Source organism: Polyergus mexicanus, unplaced genomic scaffold, assembly GCF_030449975.1.
Source record: "Polyergus mexicanus isolate NDT 795.1 unplaced genomic scaffold, iyPolMexi1.0 SCAF_10, whole genome shotgun sequence".
Classification (NCBI taxonomy): domain Eukaryota; kingdom Metazoa; phylum Arthropoda; class Insecta; order Hymenoptera; family Formicidae; genus Polyergus; species Polyergus mexicanus.
This window is the reverse complement of record NW_027223330.1, coordinates 1,714,489-1,741,467: the sequence shown is the minus strand read 5'-3', so window position 1 is coordinate 1,741,467 and position 26,979 is coordinate 1,714,489. Positions and strand designations below refer to the sequence as shown.

The 26,979-nt window shown below is 33.3% G+C and overlaps 1 protein-coding gene across 4 annotated transcripts in view; it reads left to right on the top strand.

The window, feature by feature from the left end:
- Positions 1–26,979, top strand: part of Sick (sickie) — a 156,270-nt gene that overhangs the window by 65,141 nt on the left and 64,150 nt on the right. For all 4 annotated transcript variants that reach the window (XM_070303075.1, XM_070303076.1, XM_070303074.1 and 1 more), the window contains 2 exons: positions 5,634–5,803; positions 21,033–21,196. In XM_070303075.1, coding sequence (XP_070159176.1) covers positions 5,634–5,803; positions 21,033–21,196 — 334 coding nt within the window. The remainder of the gene's footprint in view (positions 1–5,633; positions 5,804–21,032; positions 21,197–26,979) is intronic.

Genomic DNA, 26,979 nt, shown 5'->3' with positions numbered 1-26,979 from the left:
CTGAATATCATTCTTTTTTTTTTTTTTTGCGATGCCCGAAGAAAAGGTTATCGCGATCAAAATTGACTCTCGTCATGTGTTTAAGCTTCGCGGAATTTTGATGTTTGATTATGGCAGATTGAATACTGATTCTCGAAGATTTAACAATGTATCACTCTCTAAACATTTAGAAATCCGGAAATATGAAAATTCCGATCTTGAAAAAAAGTCAAAGGAGAGAATCGTAAACTTAAATATCAATAAAATCGGTATTTTACCGAATCTTGAGATCCGAGAGAATCCTAGATCTCAAGAATATCTTAGAATTTAAGGATCTCATCATTCAAGAATCTCGTATATCTAAAACACAAGTCGAACAAAAATAAAAATGTGAATTAAGTTTTAATTGGGCAAGGAAATCAATATAATAAAACCACTGGAATTTAATCTTTAAATTTATGACTTTGAAATTCCCCCCCCCCCTCCCCCCCGTATTTCTCTCCCGGGAATTACATTTTCAAGATGAACTCGCTTGAATTAATATACAAGCCAAGGATTTATGGACGATTATTACAAGATCGTTTTCGAAGCCGTTCGTGGACCGTTCATTTTTCGTCACAGATTATCGTGCTCCCGTTATACATTCCGCGAATTCTGCCGGTCGTTGTAACCATTAAGCTGGGCTTGTTTGGAATCTACCGTATTACACCGGATAAAAATTTCAATGAGATTGCACCTTTCGCATCTTCTAAGTTAAATATCTTCCAATTTTGATCATTTCATGAGTTCTTAAATAAATCTAGAATTCACAATTTTGAAATATTTACAAATTTTCGGAGCAAAATATATTCCATAGTCTCTAATTTTGGCGTAATAATTTTTTATGTGAATGCTTAGAATCCTGTATATTTGGATTTCTATATATGTATTTCTTTTTTATATAATCGAGAATTTTTATACATAGATTATAATTTACACATAAATGAAAAGAAGATTCTCTATAATTCTATCAATTATTGCTTTAATGTTTTTAACGTTGTTTGTAATTTTAATATTGCTTTACCAAGAGTTATTCTTTATTCATTACTGTATGATTTGTCGTTAAACGATTTTCACAAGAACGTGAGTGGGGCGAATTATTTTTCTTTACGAAAAATTCGAATTATAACGCGGGCTAAATTGGTGTACGTTCTCAGTAATAGGTTTAATTAAAGCCCGCGAGGCACAAACGGTAATTTATACTAATCGCAAAATTGATCCGCTACGCATTCATTCGGCGCAATTTTTCCTTCTTCGCTTCGGATAAAAAGGCCGTCAAGCCTGGCTTTCCGAAAATTTCGCGAAAGGATTACGTGACAGTGCGATATTAATTAAATTCCCCCGTGACATTGTAAACCAAACGATCAACACGAACGATACAGTTACGTTTTCGATCTATCTAATTTTATTTAATCGAATGAACAAGAGAAAATGTATGATTTCAAGTACTGCGAATTAATTTATTTGTATATTATTAAAAATAGTTAATAATAATAGTTTAAAGAAATTCTGAGTCTTCAAGTTGCAATGGATTTTGTTTCCGATCAACGACAAAATTTTTGTCCAAGTTTTTAAACGTTCTCAAAGTGTTGGTTTTTTTTTTTTTTAAAGAGAAAATTGTTTTTTAAATATTAAAGTTTTTATAAATTCTCTTTTTATCAGAAATCTTTATCTTGTCTCATTAAATATTCATATTTCGATGTTTGCATAGGAAATTTAAATTATCTCATTCATCTACATAAATTTTAATGATTTTCAAGCTTTTGTATTTCAAAATTCTTTTAAAGAGAAAATCTTACATTTAACTTTTACGAATATGCTACGAATATTTTTTAATAGCTAAGTAATCCGACGGTTTAAGAGATAGATACATTTCCGCAAGATTGAACACTCGCGCAGAGATATAATTTCGGAATTGGTATGTCCAATTGACTAGTAGAGTCAATTGGATCCGCTGACCAGAGACCGAATTTGTTCCGCCGTTTTGAAGCTGAGGGATCGCGCTAATTGCAGATCTTAACGAGCGTCGGTCTGTCCACCTGCTGCTTCCATTTCCGGGATACCGTGCGGACCTTTGCGTCTTCTCTGTTAGAGGTGTCTTGGAAAATCAGGTTAGGCTCTTTATGTAAGAATTCCTTTCAATTCTTCTCTTTTGAGCACGAGATTGCGCAAAAAAAAAAGATTTCCAAAAAATTTGCTCTTTTTTCCAACCAATCGTGTTTTATTAGCAAACGAATTGAAAAATCCATTCTAATTGTATTAAATCTTCATATTCATTCTAATAAATTATTAGTATGCTGATTGTCTTATTAATGTCTAATTAATTAAATTAAATGCGCCAATAATATATGCACTATATATCGTATAACGTTTAGAAAGTTTCTATTACATTTATAAATCGTGTTGATTATTTTATGCTGTTTTTCTCTCTTCTTGATTAAATACATAAGCGGAAATTGACACGAAATTGTTTTAAAGAAATTTTTATAGAAGAAATTTAGGAGAATTTTTGTATTATTGCTATTCACTATCTTTTATTTAATTAAGTTAGAAAATATTTAAAAACATATAGCAAATGATTTTCTCGATATATTTCTATTCTTTTGCTATACTTCCGAAATCTAATCGGAATCGATACACGTGGCCTATAAGGACAGTTAGTCTATGCGTAGCAAATAAACGCGATGACTGTTTAGATATTAGATAGAAAAAGTCCGGATGGCACGAACCGTCTAAAAATAATCAGTCCGTTCATGTTGTCCGTTGCTGCTTCGAGATCGTGGCATTTTCAGAATATATATACTTTCTTGCTGTTTTCATCGGACAGACATTGCACGTTTCTGTCAATCCGTTCAGTATTATAATTTCACCGTTAACTTTTTTTACACTTGATTTATTAATCTGGCAATAAAATTTCATAAAGCAGCAATGAAGAAACTATCGCAAAAATTTAATGTAAAAGTTATAATCATGATTACAATTATAATAACGAAAAGAAAAAAAAAAAAAAATCTGAATAAATTGGGAGACAGTATTTAATAAAATTTTAACTTTGATTTCAATTATCCAGCGTTGCATAATATTATGATTATAATGAAAAGAAATGAAAAGTCTGAATAACAAATTATGACAAGATCTAGCCAGATTTTTTAACAAACTAGTATTATTAATTTTGAATACGTCTTTAATAGTTCCATGTAGCATTTTTCCCAGAGCATAGGGAAGGCAAATATGCAAAATATTATTTCATCGTTCAATCTCATATTAAAGAGAAAGAGAGAAGAAGATGTATAAAGAAAAAGACGAATTCTCTCTCTCTCTCTCTCTCTCTCTCTCTCTCTCTCTTCTCACGATGACACTCCTTTTCTGTTGTTCTGTTTTCTCCTTCGACAACCGCAGAAGCGAAGACGTTACCATAAGTGGACATCTCTCGCCATCTCTGGATCTTTTTCTCTTTCTCTCTCTCTCTCTCTCTGTCTCTATCTCTCTTTTTCCCCCTTCCCTCCTCACTTTCTTCGCTCCTTCTTTTCATTCTGGGACAGACTCGCAGGTCCTAGAGGTATTTCGAAGGAAATTGTCTTTGCGGATACTTTGCGGATAGTTCGTGAATAATACCGAATACAGTTGCATTAAGCCGGGGTTAACTAATTCTATTTAAATCAAACTTATTTTATTCGCTAAATTATATTTATTTTAGAGCAATCGTTTTGAAAATTTCAATATTTTTAAAAACGTGTAAGTTTGAACAAATAAATTTTATTTATTTGATAGAATCGAAAATTATTCTCGAGAATTAAAGATCAAGTCAATGTGTAATTAAATCATTTTAATTTCTGACTGTCAATTATAAACTATTAGTATTTATAATTATTGTCATTATACATAAGGTTTGGATCATCTAATTAGAATAAAAATTAATAAATAACATTACGAAGCGAACAAAAGTTGTTAAAATTAATGAAAGAAATGCACGGCTCGAGATTATCATAAAGCATGATTCATGTACATGATTTCTCATCGGTGGCGCTTCTTCCGATAGCAATCTTGTAACGAGAAGACAACGGAATGTATATTAAAAAGCCCCATCGCACCATTTACGGCTGTCATCTCGCCAGGATAACTCGAAACCGCGAGTGTCGCCTTTTGCGGCTTGCCGCGGCTTCTTCTGCAGGTATTCCTTTTCAAGTCTAATGGAGAGAAGTGAATCGTGATAAGAATTTATGTTTCGGTAATGCATTCGTAGCGTTGCGTTATATCTGTCACTTAAAAAAAAAAAAAAGTCCTAGCGTGATATGGCGCATTCCGATTAAGTCGTCAAAGGAAGATCAAAATTAAGAATATGAAAATAATATAAAATATATAGATAACACAGAACAAAATACATTTGCTTGATATAATTTCGTATATCAATGTTTATTAAAATTGTATTAAATTTTATTTTAAGTTACTTTTTATCTAATGTTTTTAATTTTTTGAATCGAAAATTATATTTTTTACTTGTTATTTATTTTTCTTGAAATATCCCGCAAGAATTCTTTCTAATATATTTCCATAAATTGTGTAAATATATATATTTAGTATATGTATATATGCGTTATGTATATGTATGTATATATGTATATATGTATATCTATATACATTAGACAGGTCTATCTTTTTATCTTTTCTCGTTAATTCTTTCTGGTTTTTTAATGCTACATTTCTCAGCTAGATACGTATAGAGTAATACCTATGCTCCCGTGACCGGGTGAATCATCATCGGCTTTCTCATGCCACCCTGTCGTACCTCGGCGCGGTTCGTTTTCTGAGCAAAAGCTGGGGTCGAGAACAATGGAAACGAGAGAAGTCGGTGGGCACGCGTGTGCAAGGTAGACACGGTCGCGGTGGTCACGTTTCGCTCTCGCGTTATGTGTGCATCGTGGTACACCGTGTGGAAACCAGCATTAGCCTATTGTATGCACCTCTTACGAAGACATTCTTCCTGTACCCTTCCGCCTTGCCTTTCCCCCTGTTCGAAAGCAGGAGGATATTATCTGTTCGACCCCTGATCATAAAACTTGATTCTCTTTAGATATCAGAAAATCCATTTCTTCAATAGCCAATTATACCATCTTCGGTAAATTACAATCAAGAGAAATAATCAGAATTCTCTCCCTTCACTGATCTTGATGAAAAGATATAAAATACGTATTATTTTATAGATGAAAAAAAAAATGTAAAAATTTAAGACATGAAAATTAACATGGGAATATTCAATTAGATTCTATGTTAGTTAAGTATAAGGAAAATAATTGTATAAAATTTTACTTTTCAGTATGTTATTTTAATTTCAAGTTTATATACATATATTATATTATTTTAGAATTATATATATATATTATTTATTTTAGAATTGATTTTTTATTTATTCTTCTTTTTATAATATAACTTTCACATATTGTTTTTCAGATATATATTTTTTATCTCTATTTAAAATTTGAGATTTTGTTGATTTGGAAGATTTAATTATTAAGAATAGGGGTTGTAAAAATAGCTATTGAAAAGAAAGTGATGAGAGTGTTTTTGGAAATCGGAAAATGATCGATGACATAATTTTATTTATGTATGTTGCACAGATCGAAAACGTGAGCTTGTGTGTGGGAGCACTGCGAGCTCTAGGAGCGGACGTGGGTGCCGTAAATCCGGGCGAATTGGCGGCAGGATCAACCCTGTGGCCAGTCCTGGCCTTGCTTTTCGCCTTATCGCGCTACAAGCAACGAGCCAAGCAGCTACAGGACATGCCCAAGTAAGCGGATTATTTTTATTAAAAAATCGCTGATAATGATTGATAATGATGAATATGTAATATCATATTGAAAAAAGTTGTAATTTTTTGCGGAGTCTTGAAAATATAGTCTATAATTTTGAGATGTTTGATTCATTAAATGAAAATGACTTTACAAACCATAAAACTATGAATTTTTCTGGCTCCACTTAGAAATATAAATTTCTATAGAGAAAGAGAGAGAAAGATTGAGCAAATTTTCGCGATATTCAGAAACTTCAAATTTAGATTTTTTGATTCTTAATTCTGTAATCATGAGATCATAATAGACACGCATTGTTGATCTCGCGAGATTTATTTCTTACATCTTAGTAATTCTTATATCAAACTCGCTATACCGATAGCGGATAACTCGTACATATTACGGGTTCCTCAGTTATTGGGAACCAAGCATCATGGTTTCTTGTACAATCCAACGTCGGTAAAACGGCGATCCACGAACTCATGGATACCTATAGCAGAAATTTCCAGATCTGACATGGTAGTCATTGGTACCCATCTATCATATTTTGATAAGTTATACTTTTTACTAGATTTTTGTCGACAATGACGACATTGATAATAATGGTACACGGCAATATAAATTGCAAGTCGAGTTTATTTATCATCGACCCAATTATAAGCATCATTTATTCAACACGTTTATTAGCGATTACTGTCCATAAAATTAGAGATGTTGAATCGGAATAAATGTCCACTCGGGCGATCCTTCATGTAGTTGATTAATTTTTACGAGTTGACGAGGATACATCTCGTAAATGAGGAGAGACGTTTTAATGATGTAAAACGTCGAGAGAGAGAGAGAGAGAGAGAGAGCTTTTAAGCGTGATTCGTATAAATTAATTAAATTTCATTTGCCGGCTCGAAACTTGTCGTCGTTTGGAATCTTCCACGAATGTGAATTATTATGATTCTATAAAATCGATTAAATTAGATTATGCCATCAAATAATGTCCGATGCGATACGTATTAAAATCCACGAAATTCCAACAAAAAGGAACTTTGCTGATTCACATAGGAATTTTTTTATTGTAAGTGTTATTAAGACTCACGCTTAGTTTTGATAAGCCATGATAGATTGATGATTCTATACTTGTCAGACACACAGATATATGTATATATATATATACTTATACGCAATAAATATATATTTAAGATATTAATTGAAATGCAAAAATATTGGAAAAATTCAATATCAAATTGCTTGTATATAGCAAAATTTAAAAAAAAAAAGCATCTTAAAATTTTATTATATATGTTGAATTTTTCGAATATTTGCGCATTTCAATTAATATCGTAAAATATATATTTATTTCGTATTTTAATTACATATTGTAATTGGATAAGTAATAAATATGCATTAATATGTAAATAATATATATATATAATATATTTAACATTGTAAAATTAGAGAGAGAATGCTATTAAATTAAAATTTTATTTTAATTATTGATACATTAAGTAATATAGAGTATTAAGTACACAATGGAATATATATTTTTTTTAAATGATTTTCGATGTCTCGGTATTGAAAGATTTTTATTTATTTTATTCGCTTATTATTATTTCATTCGCTTTTTATTTTAGCTTGTAATAATTGTAATTCAGAAAAACAATCAAAAATACATAGTCCTGCATTTTTTTGAAAATACAATTTATTTATTTTTTTTATAATTCTTTTTCTAATTAAATTTTCTCTTTTTTTATTGTATTTTTATCGAAAATTAAATTTCGTTTAAACAATTTTTTTTATTTTTTTACACGATTGTTTTATACGGGTTTCACACACACAGTGTGGCATTTGTATCTTGCGGCGACTCGAGGATACATGTCGAGAGCCTTGTTTTCTGTCGCGCGGTCGAATCGATACCGACGTCCTGTCGGCCAGCAGCAGTGTTCATTAACGTCTGCGTTAATCAACCACTAGTATATCTCCCTCATTCTTCCTCTTTATCCCTTTCTCGCCTGCTTCCACACATTATCGACATCGAGTAAAGCATATATAGTTATACGTACAGTATTTCGGCACGCGGAAAATGTGTTTTACAACCTAGACCGAGGCAAATTCAAATATTTTAATTATTCCGCGGTTGATTGCGGCAGCAGCCGAGAAGAGAGAAAGAGGAAGCGCGGAAGAGAGAGAACATTATATTTATTATATCGATGAAAAATTCTTTAGAATATAAATTAATTTCCAATGAAAATATTGAAGTATATTTGATTAAAACAAAATAAAAATAAATTCAAGATCAAATTAATTGAAAATTGTATAAAAAAATCTCAATGTAAAAGATTAATAATGTCATGTTGAAAAGAGATTAATAAAAATTAATTTTGTGTAGCAATTAAAGAAAGTACACGAGAAATTCAATAAGATAAAAAACATATCTCTTAAAGCTATGTCAGGGGTGACTGACTTCACATTCTTATTAATCGCGGTGCATGTGTGGCCGTACATGCAAGGATGCCGCAAGGGTGGCGAACGGCTGTCAGCTGTCAAGGTTGATATTTTTAAATCGCGGTAATTTTAACTGAGCGATGAATTGCTTGGATGAGTAAAATCCTGAAATTGTAATATCATTCAAATAACGCAAAACTGTCTATATCGTGATTGTTACATTTTTGCAATTCTATTCGAAATTCGTACGAGTTGAGGATTCATTTCTAAAAACAACTTTATACCACTTTCAATTTATAATTTTCTCATTATATACAATAATTGATTGCTATTTAATGTATGTATATAAAATTATTTTTTACTTTAAATTATTATGGGGGAAATATATGTAAAGAATATATATTCTATCTTTTTTAATAAAACTTTTTAAGCTTTTACTCGTAACTTCTTTTTTTTTTTTTTAGCTTTTTGTTATTTAAAACAAGTATCGTATTTGAGACGCGAAAATTAATATAGAAAATAGCAATTCTAGATTTATAATATTAGGGGATGTTTGCGTTTGAGCTAAAATAATTCGCTATTTTCGAGAATCGAATTAACGGAAACGAAACTGGAAGAGATCTCTTTCGATCAAAGGGGAATTCGAAGTCTGGATCTAATGGAGCACGTAATGATCGCTCTTCGAGCGGGAAAAACGCGAAGCCGGGACCCTCGAATGGGCCGGCGCGCGTACATTAACATATTAACAATGCTCCATTATACCCGAGTGTATACCTAGTCCCCCGTGTAGGCGTGTTATGGACCACTCACCGAGACCGCGGAACGCACATTCGGAGTCTCGAAACGTATAGACAGTGTCCGGAACTTGCTCCGAAACGAAAACTCTTTAACGAAAATATGGACTTGTATATATATTTTGTGTTTAAAAAAAAGATTTTATCATAATTTTTCCGTTATATATTTCCAAATTTTTTATACATTCAAATAAATAATTTAGTAATAAATAGTTTAGTTTATTGCATAAAATAAATTTAACATCTTATCGCGTGAAATTTTTATGGTATTGAAGTTTTATTGGAATAAAATTATTTTCATCGAAATTGATTCGGAATTAAAACCGGTTTATTGATTTATTATGCTGAGGTTTATTTTGTCGAAGAATATCCCCTTTTAATTTGCAATTGCTGACTGTTGATAAACTATTCAAAGTTCTCTATTGAAATTAAAAGTAATTGTTTCAATTTTGCTGCTAAATATAATTTAATACATCCTAAAATATACGTACCAAGGGCAGAAAGAGAGAAAGAGAAAGAGAGAGAGAGAGAGGAAGGGAGCGCTCTCCAATTCAATACTCGAATTTTAATTCAAAAACGCGAAGTAAAAATTGTGGGAACTAGCAAAGGTAAACGCGGACGAAAAAAGTTCCCATACACATGCCTACGCACAATATGTCCGTGGCACACGCTCATGCGTGCACGTGCACGTCGGTGCATTAGCATAAAAATGGTTTAAAAATCCGTCGAGCGTGCCGCCGGCATTGGTCGGCTCTCGGAGAATACTGGGCCTGCTATTGGTTAGCTGCGTACGGTTGAAGAGAAGAGGGATCGAAGAGAATGGGCTTTAGAGAGGCCGCGAGAGCTAAAACGAATGAGGGAGAGATTGAGAGAGATGAAGATGGAATGAGATTGTGAAAGAAAGAGAGAGAATGATTGACGAGGGACAAGGACCGATCCTGCGAGGGTGTATCCATAGGAAAGAGAAAGGGATAGAAAGAGAAGGAGAGATATAGGAGGGTGCGGGAAGGTGCTATAGTCATAGAAGCACAACGGCAGCAGAGTGTGCGGCGGAGAGAGGTTCCAGGTCCAGCTAAACGGCAGGAAGGTGCAAGAGAGACAGACTGACGAGATAAAGTGCGATGCAGAATGAGGGGGAGAGAGAGAGAGAGAAGCAGCGTGTATCTGCATGGGGAAACCAGTGTGAATCGAAAGGGGCTAGAAGGTGAACAGCAGAGCAACAGAGACAGCGATGGTAAAAGAGGAGAACCAGGGATCGGGTGAAGGACCAATGCGAAAAGGGGGAGATAGCAGAGAGAAAGAGAGAGAGAGAGAGAGAGAGAGAGAGAGAGAAGCACCACGTGCTATGGGAACGGGAATGGCTCTCTCTTCTCTTGCCGGGCCTCTCGGCGGTTCAGTTCGAAACGGACCATCAACGATGCCTACACACCATGGCCACACCATCATGACCATCGCGACCGAGTGTAGTGGTCGCTCGTGGTCGCCATGAAGCGTCGTCGTCACTCAAGTCGATGACGTTTTCGAGAGCCGATTTCTCGGACTTTTCTTCGCGCGTTTTCTCTTGTCATTTTTTCGATTCATTTCGCTTCGAGAGTGTAGAATGATCGATGGATCGCATCAATCATGCGTCGGAGCACAATGAAATGTTAATTTTTGAATTCCGCGAAGAATCGATAGTGATCGCGCTTGGAAGTGATGTTAAAGGAAGAGAAGAAATGGAAGTTGATACATTTATGGATTATGTTTGAACGCGTGAGAAGATCGCTCGAGGATTTATTTAAACGCGTTTGAGAAAGATTGAGCTGCGCAAAAAAAAGATTTGATTTCAATTATTGTTTCTGTTTATTTAAATCAATTAAAGAAGATTTTTTTGAAATTGATTTAAGAATATCCCAACACACGATTTTTTAATATGAATGATTAATATAAAATTAATTAAATTTTGATACTTATAATTGTAACATAATAATATGATAGCTGCTAAAACGTAATTAAATTTAAAACTTGATTTAATTGCAATGTAAATATAAAAAAAATGTGAAAAAAAGTGAGAATATAATGTGATTATGATGAATTGAAGTGAGTATTAATGGAAGAGTAATTAATAAAAATTTAATTCTCTCTCTATAATAAGTCTTAATTATTGCAATCGAAACGTCGGGAGCTTCTTGAAAATACTCTCTCGTATCTCATAAAAATATTGATCGAAGGATCTAAATGATTTTATCTTACGATCAATGGTAAGTCGAGTAAACCGATTCATGATAAAAGTGTCAGTTAAAACGCTATCATCGACTTGTAGGATTTTTGAAGAAAAAAATCCTTGTTATTTTTCGCGGCTGCAATCTTGGAGCGCAACTCGTTGCAATTGCACGTCACGATAGAGAATATTGCAGCGTGAAAAGATTTTTCTAGTGAAAATACACAAATTCATGGATCGACGAATCGATGTAGAAAAGGTCACATTAACGAAGATCCGAGGAATCAAAGACGAGGCAAAATTCTTGAAATATGCATGAATTTTGAGAGTGAATTATTCAGCGTCTTAGAGAGGAAGAGAGGAAGGAGGCACGAGGGAGTGCTTTTGATTTCTCGGTATGATTTCCGGAAAAATCGAAGCAACGTGCTAAATTTGAAACTTTTAACAAAACTTTTGTCTTTCTATGAACAGATATAAATCATGATCCCTATACGTGATATAAAAGAAGCAATAGCGCAATTATATTTGGATTATTTAAAGTAGAGCAAAAATATTATTGCATTATTGGTGTGAGAGAAGTAAAAATAAATTATCACTGTTAATAGAAGTGAAACGATAACTATTGTAAAAAGGATAAAACACTAAACAGCTAAATTGAGAAGCAATCACATGCAACAATTTCTGAATGATGTGAAAAAGATAATATTTTTATTGCCGGTAACTGATTATTTAAATATAATTATTTATTTTAAAAGTAAGATTTTACAGATATTGAAAAATTATCAAACATATCAAATGATATGAGGTCAAGAGGTTTCTTTTTGTAAGCATTCCGCATATTGAATTTTCCATTCACGAATTTTTCTCATTCAGATTGATCTCGTCTTCGCTGAAAAAAATTGAAAAGAGTGATCTCGATCCGAAGCGTGAATAAGATTAGTATAGTAGACAAGACGGATAAAAAAGTACAAGATAAAATAGGATTCGGGATGTGGCAAACAGAAAATCGCTGTTCGATCTAAACGATAAATCCTGCCATTCGATCGATAACGAGGATCAACGATACGATATCGAAAAGCTTAACTTGAAGAATTCCTTTATCTTATTCTCTCATTTTACGAAAACTCTTATTATAGCGAAGATAATAAAAATCTCGAGAAGGAGGAAATCGAATCTATCGAGATAACTCGATTGCTAATTCGTGGCTCTCTGAAGAGAATACAATATATGAACAAGATTATGTTTTATTTGGAATATATAATAAATATATTTACGATTGATTTTTAATACATTTGATAAAATAAGAGTCATTTTAATCAAATAAAAAGACAAATTTGTTAATGATGATATAATGTAAAGTGGAAATAAAAACTTACGAACAAACGACTACTTTCATCAGTTTGAAAAAAAAATTATCTGTGACAAAATCAAGGAGAAAGAGAAAATATCGTAGGACACCATGGGAAACAGTGGGAGCAGCGGGGGTGGCAACAGCAGGAAGGCACGAAGCTTGCCGAATTCGCCGGAAGCGCACAGGTATCTCGGCATTACTTTCGCCGAACTAACATAAGATAGGATCGAGATACGATATAAAAAAAATTAAGTTAAAAAAGAGAAAAATTAAAAAAATAAAATTATTTAATTACATATTTACGGTAACATGTAAATGTTGTAACTTCTTGAACATATTGTAAACTCTTGAAAATCGCTTTCATAGAAAATATAATTACATTTTCATCTGATTATACTCTTATACACATAAAAATATAATATTATAATTAACACAATATTCTGTGTATATGCTTTTAATTGAACATAATTATTAATTTAATATTAAAATTTTATCATAACACAACTGTTAGTTATTCCATTGTTTAACTAGGTACATAGGAATTGGTCGAAAATAAAATGTGTAAGAGCCACGAATCTGCTTCTTGTATTAAGATTGTGAATTCGTTTGTCGTGGGTGGGATTCTCATATTTATTCTCCGCTCCGACATATTTCTATTCTTGTACATTATACTGTATCTTGATCTTTATTCTTTCGCTTGTCTTGACAAGCGACGACGAAACCGGTTATTCCATGTACATATTTAGGATTTCCTTGATCGCGCCTTACGTACATTGTCACTGCGTGCAAGTTCTTCGAGGAAATATAGTCATTTAGATTCTTTTACACTTCCATTTCCTTACATTAATTTCAAGTTAAACGTCATTAGGAGAATTGCGTTTCCTATAAGAGTAAATTACTTCTAAATTTATTTATATAATAAAACATGAAAAAATTTAATAAATTAACCGCAAGAAAATTTGCCGCTTTAATATTTAAACAAAGAAAGTTGTCTTTTTTTTTTTTTACACAAATAGGCTAATACACAATTATTAGAAATTAGAATCGGTGGGGCCCTTACACACTCACGTATTAATCGAGATAAATCATGTGTATGAATACTATTTATTTTTATGGCGACGCTAAATTCCATTTTCATATTTTTCTTTGCGTTGCTCGATAATGCTCGATCGCCAATTCGAATTGCGTGTCGTAGGTTGAAGGTGTCGAGGAGACTCGCGACCTGTAAGCGGCGTCCTGGCCCTAAACCGGTCTTCTCGAGTTCTTGTAGCGATCGGCCACAACCGATCGGGCGAGAGGATCTGGTTTTGCATTTTTCCATTCTCGATATAGATCGGCAGTGAGCGGCCTCATAATACTTTTTTATTTTCTCTCTCTCTCTCTCTCTTCTCCCCCTCCCTCTCTCATTCTTTATCGTCGCATAATTACACTCTTTCGCGTATATAGGGAATTGCAGCAAATCAAATAATGAGGATCACGGAAGATAAAAATGTAATACATTGTATGTACTACACATATATATATATATATATATATTTAAAAATTCAAAAATGTAAAAAATGTGGAAAGCAATATAGAATAATACATATATATATATATGATAATAAATAATATTTTTTATAATTATAGAAAAATAGATTAATTATGTTAATAAGAATTTTTATATTTAATTAAAAAAGTAAATATTATTTATCATTGGCATTATTTTTATGGGTATAGAGAGCTATTGGCGATTGCTGGCGAAGAAACACTAAAGAATGCAAAATTTTAGAGGCGGAACTTAACAGCGATGAAATGTGGAGAGTAATAGGATCCTTTAATTAAAGTGGCTTAAAAAATTCATTCTCCGTCACCAACGCGTAGAGAGAAAGAAGGAGAGAGAAAGAGGCAGGAGGCTGAGAGTTGCCCCTCGGACATTTTATCCAGGCATTCTCGATCTCGACCACCCTTAGCTAACCCACGAGAATTCGCGAAAATGCGAAATTCTCTTTAAAGTCGATAATTAACAGAGTCGTTGGAGCAGCCGCTTCTATTTTTAAAATTGCAGCGAGAAATTGGCACTTGCAATACTGTGTTGTTGTTGACGATAGAATTCTCGTGGGTGGACCGGTTGGTTCACCATTCGCGAATCTCATTTGCATAAAAATTTCAACGTAGCGAATGATTGTATATCGCTACAATATTTTTGTCGAATTTTACATACGAGTGAATTATCAATCTATCGAAAATCGAAATTTATTTTATATGAATAATTTTTTATATATATTTACATTGTTTTATTTTATTTGTACAATTTTTAATTTCTCGTCATTTAATTTCCCCAACGTTTCCCTTTTCACTTTTTTTCGGTTTCTTCCTTTCTTTATTTAGCGAACGGAGTTCAAAGACATTCGTGGGTCGACGAATGAGTCAATGTTTTCAATGTGAATGGCCGCAGAAATAGATCCTCGGGCAAGCACGTTTTGATCGCGCGCGATTCGCAGGCTAAATCCCCTACACGTTGACGTTAGTGGAACGAGAGCGGGAACTTGTGCGTCGTGTTTCGTATGTGTCACTAATCGCGCGTATCAAGAGAGAGAAAAACGAGGATTCGCCGTAGTATATAAACAGAGCTTATCCGATGTTGCGCTCGTGTAACGATTGAATCATTTCGGAAACCGAGCCAAGCCGCTTATAAATGATTTTCAGATAATAGGAATCAAGATAATATATCGTACAACATATGATTTAAAAAAATAGTTTCAGAAACGTCCGAAATATTAAAAATTAAAATAATTAATTTTATATAAAAAATTAAAAGAGAATTCGCAAGCAAAATTCAATCAAACTGTGTGTATAAAAGTTTAAAAGAAGCCTGAAGAATTTTACGAATAATTCAAAACATCTAAACGATTTTTAAACAATTTTTGTATAATTTATTCATCGTTTAACTATAGTATGTGTGTGTGCGCGCTGATGAAAAAGAACGAATAAGCAGCCCTATTTTGCTCGTGTTCCTCTAAAGAAGATGCTTTCGCCAAGTGATTAATCCAGAACGCCTCGATTAATTAGAATGGCGCATTGTTTCCTAATGCGTTGACGATGATGCAACGTGGCAAACAGAGAACAGAGGTTACGATACTGTTACGCATCAGTAGTTACGGATGCAAGATTGCTGCAAGATTACTCTATCTTGAATTAAAAAATGAACACGATTTAAAAATATAATCAATATTCTTCCCGATCAATCAACGCGTTGATTTTACGAAATGCTTTTAAAATAATTTTATATGCCGTTATTGATTGTAAAATTAAAATTAATAGTCTCAATAATTAATATCCTACGCATAATATTATACAATATCTATTTTCTCAATTGTTATAATAATATTACAGATATTTTCAGATTACTTTTATATCTTTGAAAATTTACATTATTTCAAAAATTTTCTTATTTTCTCACATACCTTTTAGACATGTTTAATACGGTCGAAAATATGAAAAAATTTAATATCTCTTGAAAAATCCACCTCACCGATCGCGTAAGTAACGGTACGCATTTCACGTCCTTGCGTGCGTATCGGCGATAACCGGTGGTCGTTGAAGAGTCACGATAATATCGCCTCGCGGGGGGAAGAACGGTTCTGGTCGTCATAAGGCTTCTTCCTGGAAACGACCGTTAAGTCCTTCTTCTCTCGAGACCCTCTAAATTTATCCCGCACTCCTCTCGAACACGAGCATCGCTCTGCTTCGTCTTGGTGTGCGGACTCTTTCTCTCTCTCGTTTTTTTTTTTTTCCTCTTCGAATAAGATCCGGCAATTACTTCTAATACTCGGAATGAATTATTTGACTCGTTCCGACGCTATATACATATACCTTGCTCTTGCCCCCTCTCTTCTTCGGTGTTCGTTAACGCGACTACTCGCCCGCGACGTCTTTGTCAATTTGCAAGGATTTATACTCACGGGCGAATAATGTGAATAATAAGAACAGCTAGATTTGTGGCGATGAAATTTAAAAAAATTATGATAAAGTAATATGCATAATCTTGTTAATATTTTATTAATTGCCGCACTTTGAAGCGAAGGGTTTTTGAAGTTTGAGTCCTGAATGGATAGTATTATAAAAATATACGTAATATTTTCTGCACATTTAAATGCAGGAGATTTCTCTTATCCGCTTGTCTAACTAACGTGTCGGAGTTTCTATTTGATTTTCTGTCAACGCGCAACGTTTCGGCGCTCGGGACAGATAAGAGTTAACGGACAGGTTCTGTTAATCAATCTTATTTATCGCTGCTTTACCTGAACCGTACTTTGCCTGAAAATATATTTTTAAATGCGTCGATGCATAGTTTCGAGATGCATCATAGCCAGAATAACGATAGCCACCGAAATACTTTTCAAGTAGTTCCTCATGCTTTCCACTGAAATTTCAAAATCCGAAAATTTTAAAAAGTATAATTTAATAATTTAATTGTATTTATTTAGAAATAATAATAAATAAAAAGAAATGTGTTAAATGAAAAAAGATTATTAATATTTAAAATAGGATAATTGAGATTATTATTCTTTTATCGGGTACACAAACAATATATTTGTAATTTTCTCTTTGGCAAAAATTATTCAATCTTGTATAAATTGAATTTTCATTTTATATAAATTAAATCTTTTACATTTATATCGTATATATAACAAGACATTTATATAAATTTATATTGTTATTAATTAATGTTACGCCATTCGGATTTCTAACGAAAGCTGGCTCTTACCTTCGCGATACTTGGGGACCTTCGCGGATCTGGCGAATGTGAGAGAAAGAACATTCTCTCTATATCGCGGCGACGGGATCTCTAATTGGCGAGCGTTCGAAAAATTGCACCGGCCGATCCGATCCCGGCAGTTGGCAATTAGAAGGAATGTCGTCCCGGGCTGATATGCATCTCGTCGTTGTTGGTCAGCCAACCTAATCACGCGCTCTTGTTGCCCGCGGGCATCGAAGGGTGTCCCAATAGCTCCCTTCTTTACATTCTGCAACTAAACGAGCATATGGCGCTTTTACGTCTAAACGTGCCCGCTGTTCGGTTCCTTTTCTCGTATAATTTTTGCAAATATCCCAAGATTTTGATATAATAATCTTTTTATCCTACAATATAAAACAAAATAAACGCTCTCTCTCTCAGAGATTTCTAAAAATATTGATTTATTATTTGCATAGAGGGAGAAGAAGAGAGAGAGAACAGAATTGCAGATGATTCCGAGATATGATATTTTTTTTTACAATATTAAATTTTTTTTTATTTTTTTATTTTAAAGGAAACTATAAAAAAGAGATATTCGCGAAATTATTATCTACAGAAAATAAAGCATACAGACGAGTTAATTAGCCGAATGGCGAGCACAAAAACATTACAACGATAAATATATGTGACGAGTTTGCATCAGCTTGTTACTTGTAATCTCATCACCGGATTATATCGAGAACGATGCATCGCCGGTCATTGATAGACGTGATAAAATAAATACATTCGTTAGGTAATGAAAAACCGAGGGAGCTCTGATATCATTTGTACGAAAAAGAATCGAGAAAATATCGTAAATAAATTACGCCGACGGTTAATGAAATATGCGATGTCGAACAAATTGCATCGGTACACGTATGTAATCGAGAAATTCGCTTGCGCGCAATTTGTTCTTATAATAAAGAATCTTATCGAACGACTAGCGAACGCGATTAATCAGACGTCACGATAATAACGGCCCACGCGTTTCCTTGCGGAACGCAAACACGCAGCTGGTACGCGCGGTATAGAAATTATTTAATCCATAAATAACATAACAATTAACATATGAAACAGAGTGTATTTGCAACAAGGCGATAATGATGATTGATGTGAAAATTGCAATATTTAAGAATTTATTTTTATCCATTTTGTTATTATTAATACAATTCAATTATGTTAATATCCTTTTAATGATTTACTTAATGATCGATTAATCTAACAGTAGTACAAATTTTAAATACAGCAAAGCAAAATTAATTTCAATGTTTTCTCAAGGACTTATGAGCACATGCTTAGTATCCAATTATCACTAAAGGATTAATAACTCACACTTATCATTATCAGTGCAAGTTAAGCCGAAACAAAGGCGTCGTAAAGGCGCCGTCTGCGGTCGCGAGACGCCCATCTCGCGCGATATTAATACGTGTCGGGACCAGGGATAAGACGTCGCGTCGCGTCGCGTCGATGGCGGCAGTTGCAACACGCGCCGCGGCGCCCGAGCGTGGCATTAATTTCCGATATTGCTCTCGTAAATATTCGCGACTCGCCGTATACCATCCTCGTCGGATTGAAACATCTCTCTTTTTCTTCGATTCGACGTCGTCTGGGGGTGCGCGCATCCTCCTGCGAGGGGGTCATTTTTTTTTATATATCGATTCTCAGGGCCGTAGTTATACCTTTGAAGAAAGGATCAGATATACCTATATGAAATGGTGTTGTAGAAATTTTCAAAATAAAGTAAGAGTTTAATTTTTTATTAGTATGACTTTAATGTTTAGTTATATATAGAGTATAATATATAAAATTAATAATATATATTAATTACAAAATGAAAGCTCTTTACATTATAATAAAGAAAATATATTAGAAAAAAGAGCTAGCGCGGTAGATGAAGCGCATATTCTATTTAACTACAGTTCAATTAATCACAATTAATAACAAACGTTACGGATCATTTTTCGCAGCATTTTCAGCGTCAATTTAAATAAAATTTATATTGTTTAAATTTACGGGAAAGATGATCCGAACGGGAGAAATGGACCAAAATTCGTTATTAATTCTAATTGATTGAACTTTAGTTAAATAAAATGTGCTGTATATCATCCCTACAAGAGAGATATAAGGTTATCGAAATTAATTCCATATATAATTTATTAACGCAGATCTTAATTGATTCAATCATTTATTTCAATCACAATCACATAAAAATGAAAAAAAAAAAAATTCTAATTAAAAGAGTATTAAGCAATATTCTTCACGAGCATTTGATGCAAATCTCGCAACTCATCATACCGACATAAACGAAATGGAATTTTTTGATACGGCTTTACGCGTGCATCTCCCCAATACGCATTGCATCGCCGCATAATTTAATATCTCGTATATCTCGCTTGCATTGTGCCTTCCTCGAGCATTATTGTGTCGTGTCCCTGCATGAGGAGCGAAGGATCGCATCTCTCACAGCCTCTTGCAATTCGAAGAAAAGAACTCCATACGAGGTGTGTCCCGCGGATCGGGCTGCACCAGCTGCACGTGGGTGTGTGTGTGTACGATGCAAATGAACGCGCAAGCCCAATATATAAATCACAGAACGGATCTCCGATTCATTCTTGATGCTGCTTACGAAGCATGCGTTCAAATTTTACTTTGTTAAAATATATAGTAATTTCAAAAATTATCTTGTCTTTCAAGAACAACAGTATTCTACACAGTTACATTAATGTTTGTATATTTAACACTATTTAGTAGTATACATTTCCAATATTAATTAATTAAAACAATCGAGATCTAATTTACTTTTGATAAGAAAATAGTTCTCGAATATAAATTGGAAGACATTTGTATATCGCGCGAGTAAACTTTTTTTTTTTTTTTTTAAATCATTCCGGATTCTGGATAGATCGTTTCGCTTGTTCATTATAATCTGGTGCAGTGGAGTTCTTTTGCTTTCTTCCGTTTGTATCCGTTGAAAATAATCGAATTCGCAACTAAGAGATAAAAAAATCAAAAAGTCGCGATATGCGAGAGCTAGAGGAATTAATTTCTCGTTGCATTTAGTGCTTCATAGACAGAGTCGACGATTGACAGCTGCAATTATTTCTGTCGCGGCAAAATAGCAGATAAATTTAGAACAAAGCGCGATGATTTACGCGAGATGTGGATATCGGATAGCCGCGTTTAGCGTTAAACGCGCAGATACGGACACGAGTGAAAGACCGTTTCTCTGCCAAGCTCAGTTATATTTGCGAGGTTTATAGACGGTACTCGGTAATTCGAGCACAAGTGTGTACAGAGCGATATTATAGCGGATTATATGCATTTGCGCATGTCGAAAAGCTAGTTGAAAGGAACTTAACGACATACTTAAACGTTGATTTATGCGTTTGCTGTAGACCTGAATTAGGTTATTAATTGAATAATGATTTTAAGAAGATATTCTATATACACGATCAAATTTATCATATATTATATGACGATTTGTCACACGATTATTTTTTTATACCTTATTATATTCTTTCTTATACATAATGATATAATTATTTTCCTTAATATAATCGAAAACAAAAATGAAAATGTTCAAGGAACTGAAAATATGCTTATTTATTTTGTATAAAACTTTTTTAATCGAGGATACGCAGAAAAATATTTAAACGAATTAACAGCAAATTTTCTTTTCACTTTTCAGACTACCGTCGCCTTACAACAAGCAGTCGTCGGGGGTTGGCGGCGCTGGGGGTGGTCCAGGGGGTGGCACGAGCATACCCCTGCCCGCGACCGTCGCTGCCACCAGGAGATGCCCCCCGGACAAAGTCAGACCGGCTCCGACACCGACGCATCAATCGCAACTCGGTAAGTTTCATCTACACACCCATCACTCTCACCCTCCTTTGATGCAAACTTTTCGCGCGATGCTTGGCAAACAAATGTAAAAGCTTTGCTCTTATTGCGATAAAATATCTGTTATATTATAATACAATATAATATAATAATTATTGTATCGTAATTTTTTATATTAATTTTTAATTTGAAAAATTTTTGAATCATTTATTAGATAATTAACAAGTATTTTAGATATTATTTTGATTAAATATAAATTATATACGTTAGCAGAAGAACCTTTGTGCGGATCACGAAAATATTTTGGAAACTTTTTTCAGAGAGCCCTTGATACCAAAAACATGAGATCATTTTTGCGAATGATTAGCGAATTTATTAGCGAGCAATATCCTTTGCTAAATCGATCTTTCCGCGGCCGGTTTCGCCAGCCGGTTTCCATTATTTTTTCAACAAGTCGCCAAGTAATATCGCCGCTGGAATTTTATTGCGCCGATCGTTATCATCAACTTTCCGCACGTATATGAGGTACGCCAAAAGTCCTGCGCTTTCTCTGAATTATTTATAATAATCATTGAGATAATTAAAAAAAAAAAAAAAAATTAACGCTGCCACTTCTTAATTATTAGAATAAATATAAAAAAATAATTCCTTTAAATTTAATTCTTTTATTTATTCAGAGAAAATTTATCTGAATTTCTCAATTGTTTCTATATAAGTCTCTAAATACTTTAGTTTCGAGAAGATTAAACGGAAATAAAGTGACCATTAATTTGAGATAGATGTGAATTTAAATATTGGATCAATAATCACAAAAATATGCAAAATTATGGGAAAACTTTTTCTCCTCGTTTGAAACAAATAAACGATGTTTTTTTTTTCCAAATCGCGTTTCTTTCGAGACAAAGGACGACGAAAGGACACCCGACGAACACCCGCGTTAAAAACGCTCCGTTAACCATTAGCCTCGTAAATGGCTTTTAGCAACCCTTTGTGCATTTCTGACTGTCGCGGGAGATCCTGGACCGCTATGGGAACTAGTCTCCATGGGGTTCTCCCGTCTTCGCGAATACATACGGTGGCTTGTATGATCATATCTACCCTGCATGCTCTCTCGCGTAGGCATTCATCTCTCATTTATTCCCTTTGTATGTATATATATATATATATATATATATATATATATATATATATATATATATATATATGTGTGTGTATACGTATGGTATATGCTTTCTTGGAATATATTTATTTTTAATTTTAATTTTACTATTTTGTTCTCTTTCTCTAATTACTTTCTCTTAGTTTATACAAATAAATTATATATAATATAAGATAAATTTGATAATTCATCGACTCTCATTTCTTAGCGTTTTTTTCTTAAATCTATATCTGCTCTCGTCATAATTCTTTCATGTCTATCTTATTTAACTTATATCCTTCGAAACGATAAATAATCTTCTTGTCTCCTTTCATATCTTTCTCTATCACTTTCTCGCATACATGCACATTCATCTATCCTCTCTATTGCGTACGTACTGTGCATACGTATGGCGATATTACATACGAAGGGAATGGGGTAGTGGAAACCCGAGGGAGCGTTCTCCGCCCCTGCGAGATGATGTGGCACCCCATAGTTTATATTTTACTCTCAACTCCCGAGTTTTCACGAGCCAGATGTGCTCGGGTACCCGATTTACAGAGGTGCTCAACTTTGAGCCTTCCCGCGGGATACTGCAGGACGGAAAAGGAAAGTGAAGGAGAGGAGAGACCGGTCTTTTCGAGAGGACGATAAAATGCACATACACACGAGTCTTTCTCTCCGCTTTCGACAATCCAGTCGGCTCTCTCGCTCGATTGCCTCGCAGCCGTCTTGAAAAATGCAAATACTAACCGGTCCTTGTCGTCGATTTTTTTTCTTTTTCTTTTCTTTTCTTTTTTTTTTTCTTGAGGGATCTCACACGGCTCGTGCCCGCCATTACCGTAATCAACGAGAACGAGATTATAAATCGCCACTCTCCCGTATAGCTGTTTTATTCATATCAATGTGCACTATCATGCATAAAATTTTTTCCTTTCGAGAATTCGAAAGAAAAAAAAAATTTATTTATACAAACTTATTATTTACGTCTATTTACATTAAAAAATTTGCGAAGAAAATATTTTTTGTATACAAGAGAAAAAGTAAATATTTATCAAGTTTATTACGAATATAAAAAATATTTTAATTTTTTTCTGAATATTTATGATAATGAGTGTGATGATAATAATGATCGAATGTGAGGATTTTTCTTCTTTATTTTTTATCTTTTTCATTGTTTTTAAAAATCATTTGTTACTTTATTTATATTTATATGTTACTATAAATTACGTAAGTTTGAATATTATTATTTCTTCATATTGCTATATATGTTCTCTTTTTTTATCACTACTTTGTCAGCTTCCCGGGCGAAAGGCAGAATTTGTATCTTCTTATCGCTTATTTACACGGTTGGGCACCGCTGATATGCGCCTTTACAGGGGGATGCTCTATACTCTCTCTCTCTCTTTCTCTCTCTGTCTCTCTTTCTCTTTTTTCCTCTATCTCGTCACTCTCGCCACTCTATATATCGTGATGGTATCAAAACGCGCATGTTCGTATGTCTGGATACAGAATGCGTTTCTCCTTCGTTCGAAATAGATTTTCACGTCGTGCACAAACTAGCCGGCCGGCCATAATGCATATACGCGCACGCATAAACGCAAGAGGGCTCATCTCTCATCATGGTTTACGATATTATAGGAGTTTAGGCTGGTCCTTTTTTTTCTGGCTATCTGCTGCTCGTAGCGTTACCGCAGTTGACAGTTTAGACGACAAGCTTGTCTAGGCGTCTAGGTCAGGGTCTTGATTTTCATGACCGTTTCCCTTTCGATGACATATTCATGGATTGGAAAAATATTTATGGAATTTCTCTCAAAGATCTATAAACCTTTTCCACAGATTTAATTGCTACGATTTTTTTATTTATGAAAGATTGATATAACGTTAATTATGAAATATATTGAATAATTTTATTTATCTCATTGTTAGATCTCGTTACTATGATATTCTTACGCGGTAAAATCAAAAGAAGATTCCTCGTATTATTTTCATCGTACGATATCTTATATATAATTTATTTTTTAGTTTGTATAATGTATATATAATTTATTTCAAATTATTTTAGCAGCAGAGAGATATCCCATACACATTGTTTTTTGGATATTTATTTTTAAATATACTTGCGTTTTTATATATTTTTATAATACATTGACATAATTGAGTTGTTTATGGGATGTATGAAATTTTTCAAACACAGCTGTTTATGCGATGTATGAATTAAAGCGATTGATTAGTTAACGCGCATTCGTCGTATTATTAATCACAATAAAGCAGCGTTTATTTCATTTAGACAAACTTTATGCAAAATTATGCCTGCCATTCATGTACGAACATATTGATTTTTCTCCCTCTCTTTGGTTTGAGCTTAACTCAATCCCCATGATCCGCCGTGCAACTTCCCGCAAGAGATTTCCGGAATAAGGAAAAGAGGGTCCCGTACTGTTGTTCTAAAAGACATAATTAAAGGATGCTATCTATCCACCGTATTCTAGATGGAAGCAATTAAAATCATGTATTAACTCCAGACTTTTTTTTAAATTTTGCATCAAGAAAAAAATAATTTTATCAAAAAATATTTTAATTTTTTTTATATTTATGAAACCGGAAAATTTTTTTTTATAAATAATATCTTTGATATTTTTTTATTGTGTAATATATATTTATTATAATGCAGAAATTACAAGATTTGTAGAATTCATATACTTTGTTGAATTTCTTTCGTAAAAGCGAGATTTAATTCGAGATTTATACATACGTTGTGAAATGATCTTAAACCCAGTAATCCTACAAGAATCTTCCAAAGAGACAAGCAAAAGTAAATAGAAAAGGAGAATTAAAAAAAAAAAAAAAAGAGAGAGAAAGAAAAGAGGAACCGAAGAACGGTTTCGACCATTCGTCAGCTCCGTTATAAACTGTCTTTCGTTTCGCGGGCGTGCGCGTGTACAAGAAAAAGAAAAAGAGATACTTCTGAGAGAAAGAGAAAGCGCGAAAAGATCGGCGTTGAAGGGAAGAGACTGAAAGAGGGTGGTGAAGGGGAGAACAACGAAAGAAAATTGATGTCTCGAAGCATACGTAAGATCTGCTGCAGCCGGTCTTTAACCCCGAAACACTCGAGCACCTCAGAGATTCTCAAATTTAAAAAAATTCGTTTTGGATTAGAACTTTTAAAGTTTAAATCTTTTTTTCTTAATTTTTTGCAAATATTTTTTTAAATATATGAGCTAATCAAATATATATTGCGACTCTATATAACAATTTTAAATATTTTTTCTTTTATTATTTAATATTTAAAATTTCTATTTTGGCATAATCTATTTATAATATGTATTATAGGGAAACTGGAATTTTTTTATTCTATTATACTAATTATATATATATATTTTGCTAAAAATGTCCTACAGAAATTAAAGTTTCTGTCTGACCAATAATAACATGAACTACTGAATTTGCATTTTTGAAATATATTTATATGCACCTCTCTCTCTATCTCATTATCTATTTTTACTTTTTATTTATAATTTTTATGTGTTTGTTTTATATCTTTTTTATTTTTATTTTTATATCTTATTTTATTAATGAAAGATTATAATAAATACTTACAATTCTGAATGCAAACGAAATATGGGTTTGGGTACCGCTGAACGAGGACATTCAGGAACTCTTAAATCTTCCTCTTTCTTTCGCTTTCCTTCAACCTCGTACTAGTTAAAAATATCATTCTACACATACGTTTAGATACCGGTTTGGTACTGGTCTTTCGAGAATCGGTCTCCCTTGAGCCCGCTATACTTATCTGAAACAGAGAAAGGCGGAGGACGTTGGAGACGAAAGATAGTGACACAGAAAAAGAGGAAAATGCTACGTGGAAAAAGTGCAACGCGATCGGCAGTATTTTACCAGGAATTATGTGCATCATCGATACGGCTCGAGGGGAATGATTTAAAGATATAAATAACCCGCATTTATTATTAGCACAAGCGGCGCTTCTTCTTTGCAAGGTCTTCGATCTTTCGAAAAGATATATATATATATATACGATATATAAAATATTTAGTTATAGATTGTTAAATTTTTTCAATTTTTTCTGAAACCTGACAAACAAGAATGGATGTGTTTGTAAATCTGCGCGTTATCTAGACATTGACACTTGCGTGTGGGGTATTTCCACCGTTTGCGGGGTTCTTACCCCTTATCATTCAAAAAGCGAGAATGGAATCTGCTTTGTTCCGAGGGTTGGAAAACTCGCTCTTTGTATGCCATCTACGCGGTGTTTTCTACTCTCTGACAATTTTCAACTATCACCGACCGCTTTTCCTCTGTCGCGATACTCTCTGAACTTGCATCCTTCAACTTTAGCACTCTCAGATTTATCTCTTGCAACTCTTAACTCTTTCCTATGCAACCTACAATTCTTTCTCGTCCTTTTAGTAGATTTTTTTTTTAATATATCAAAAAAAGAATGTTTTAAATTTTTTTGATAATCCCAGAAACAGTTTTTTGAATTAATCTTTTAATTAATTTTTAGAAGAAGTATATTATTGTTTATTATATTATACTATCAAAAAGCTCTTTAATATGAAGTAATATGATAAATTATATTATTCGCAGCATATTAAAAAAAATATTTATTTTATTACTTTATTATTTAAATAGTACT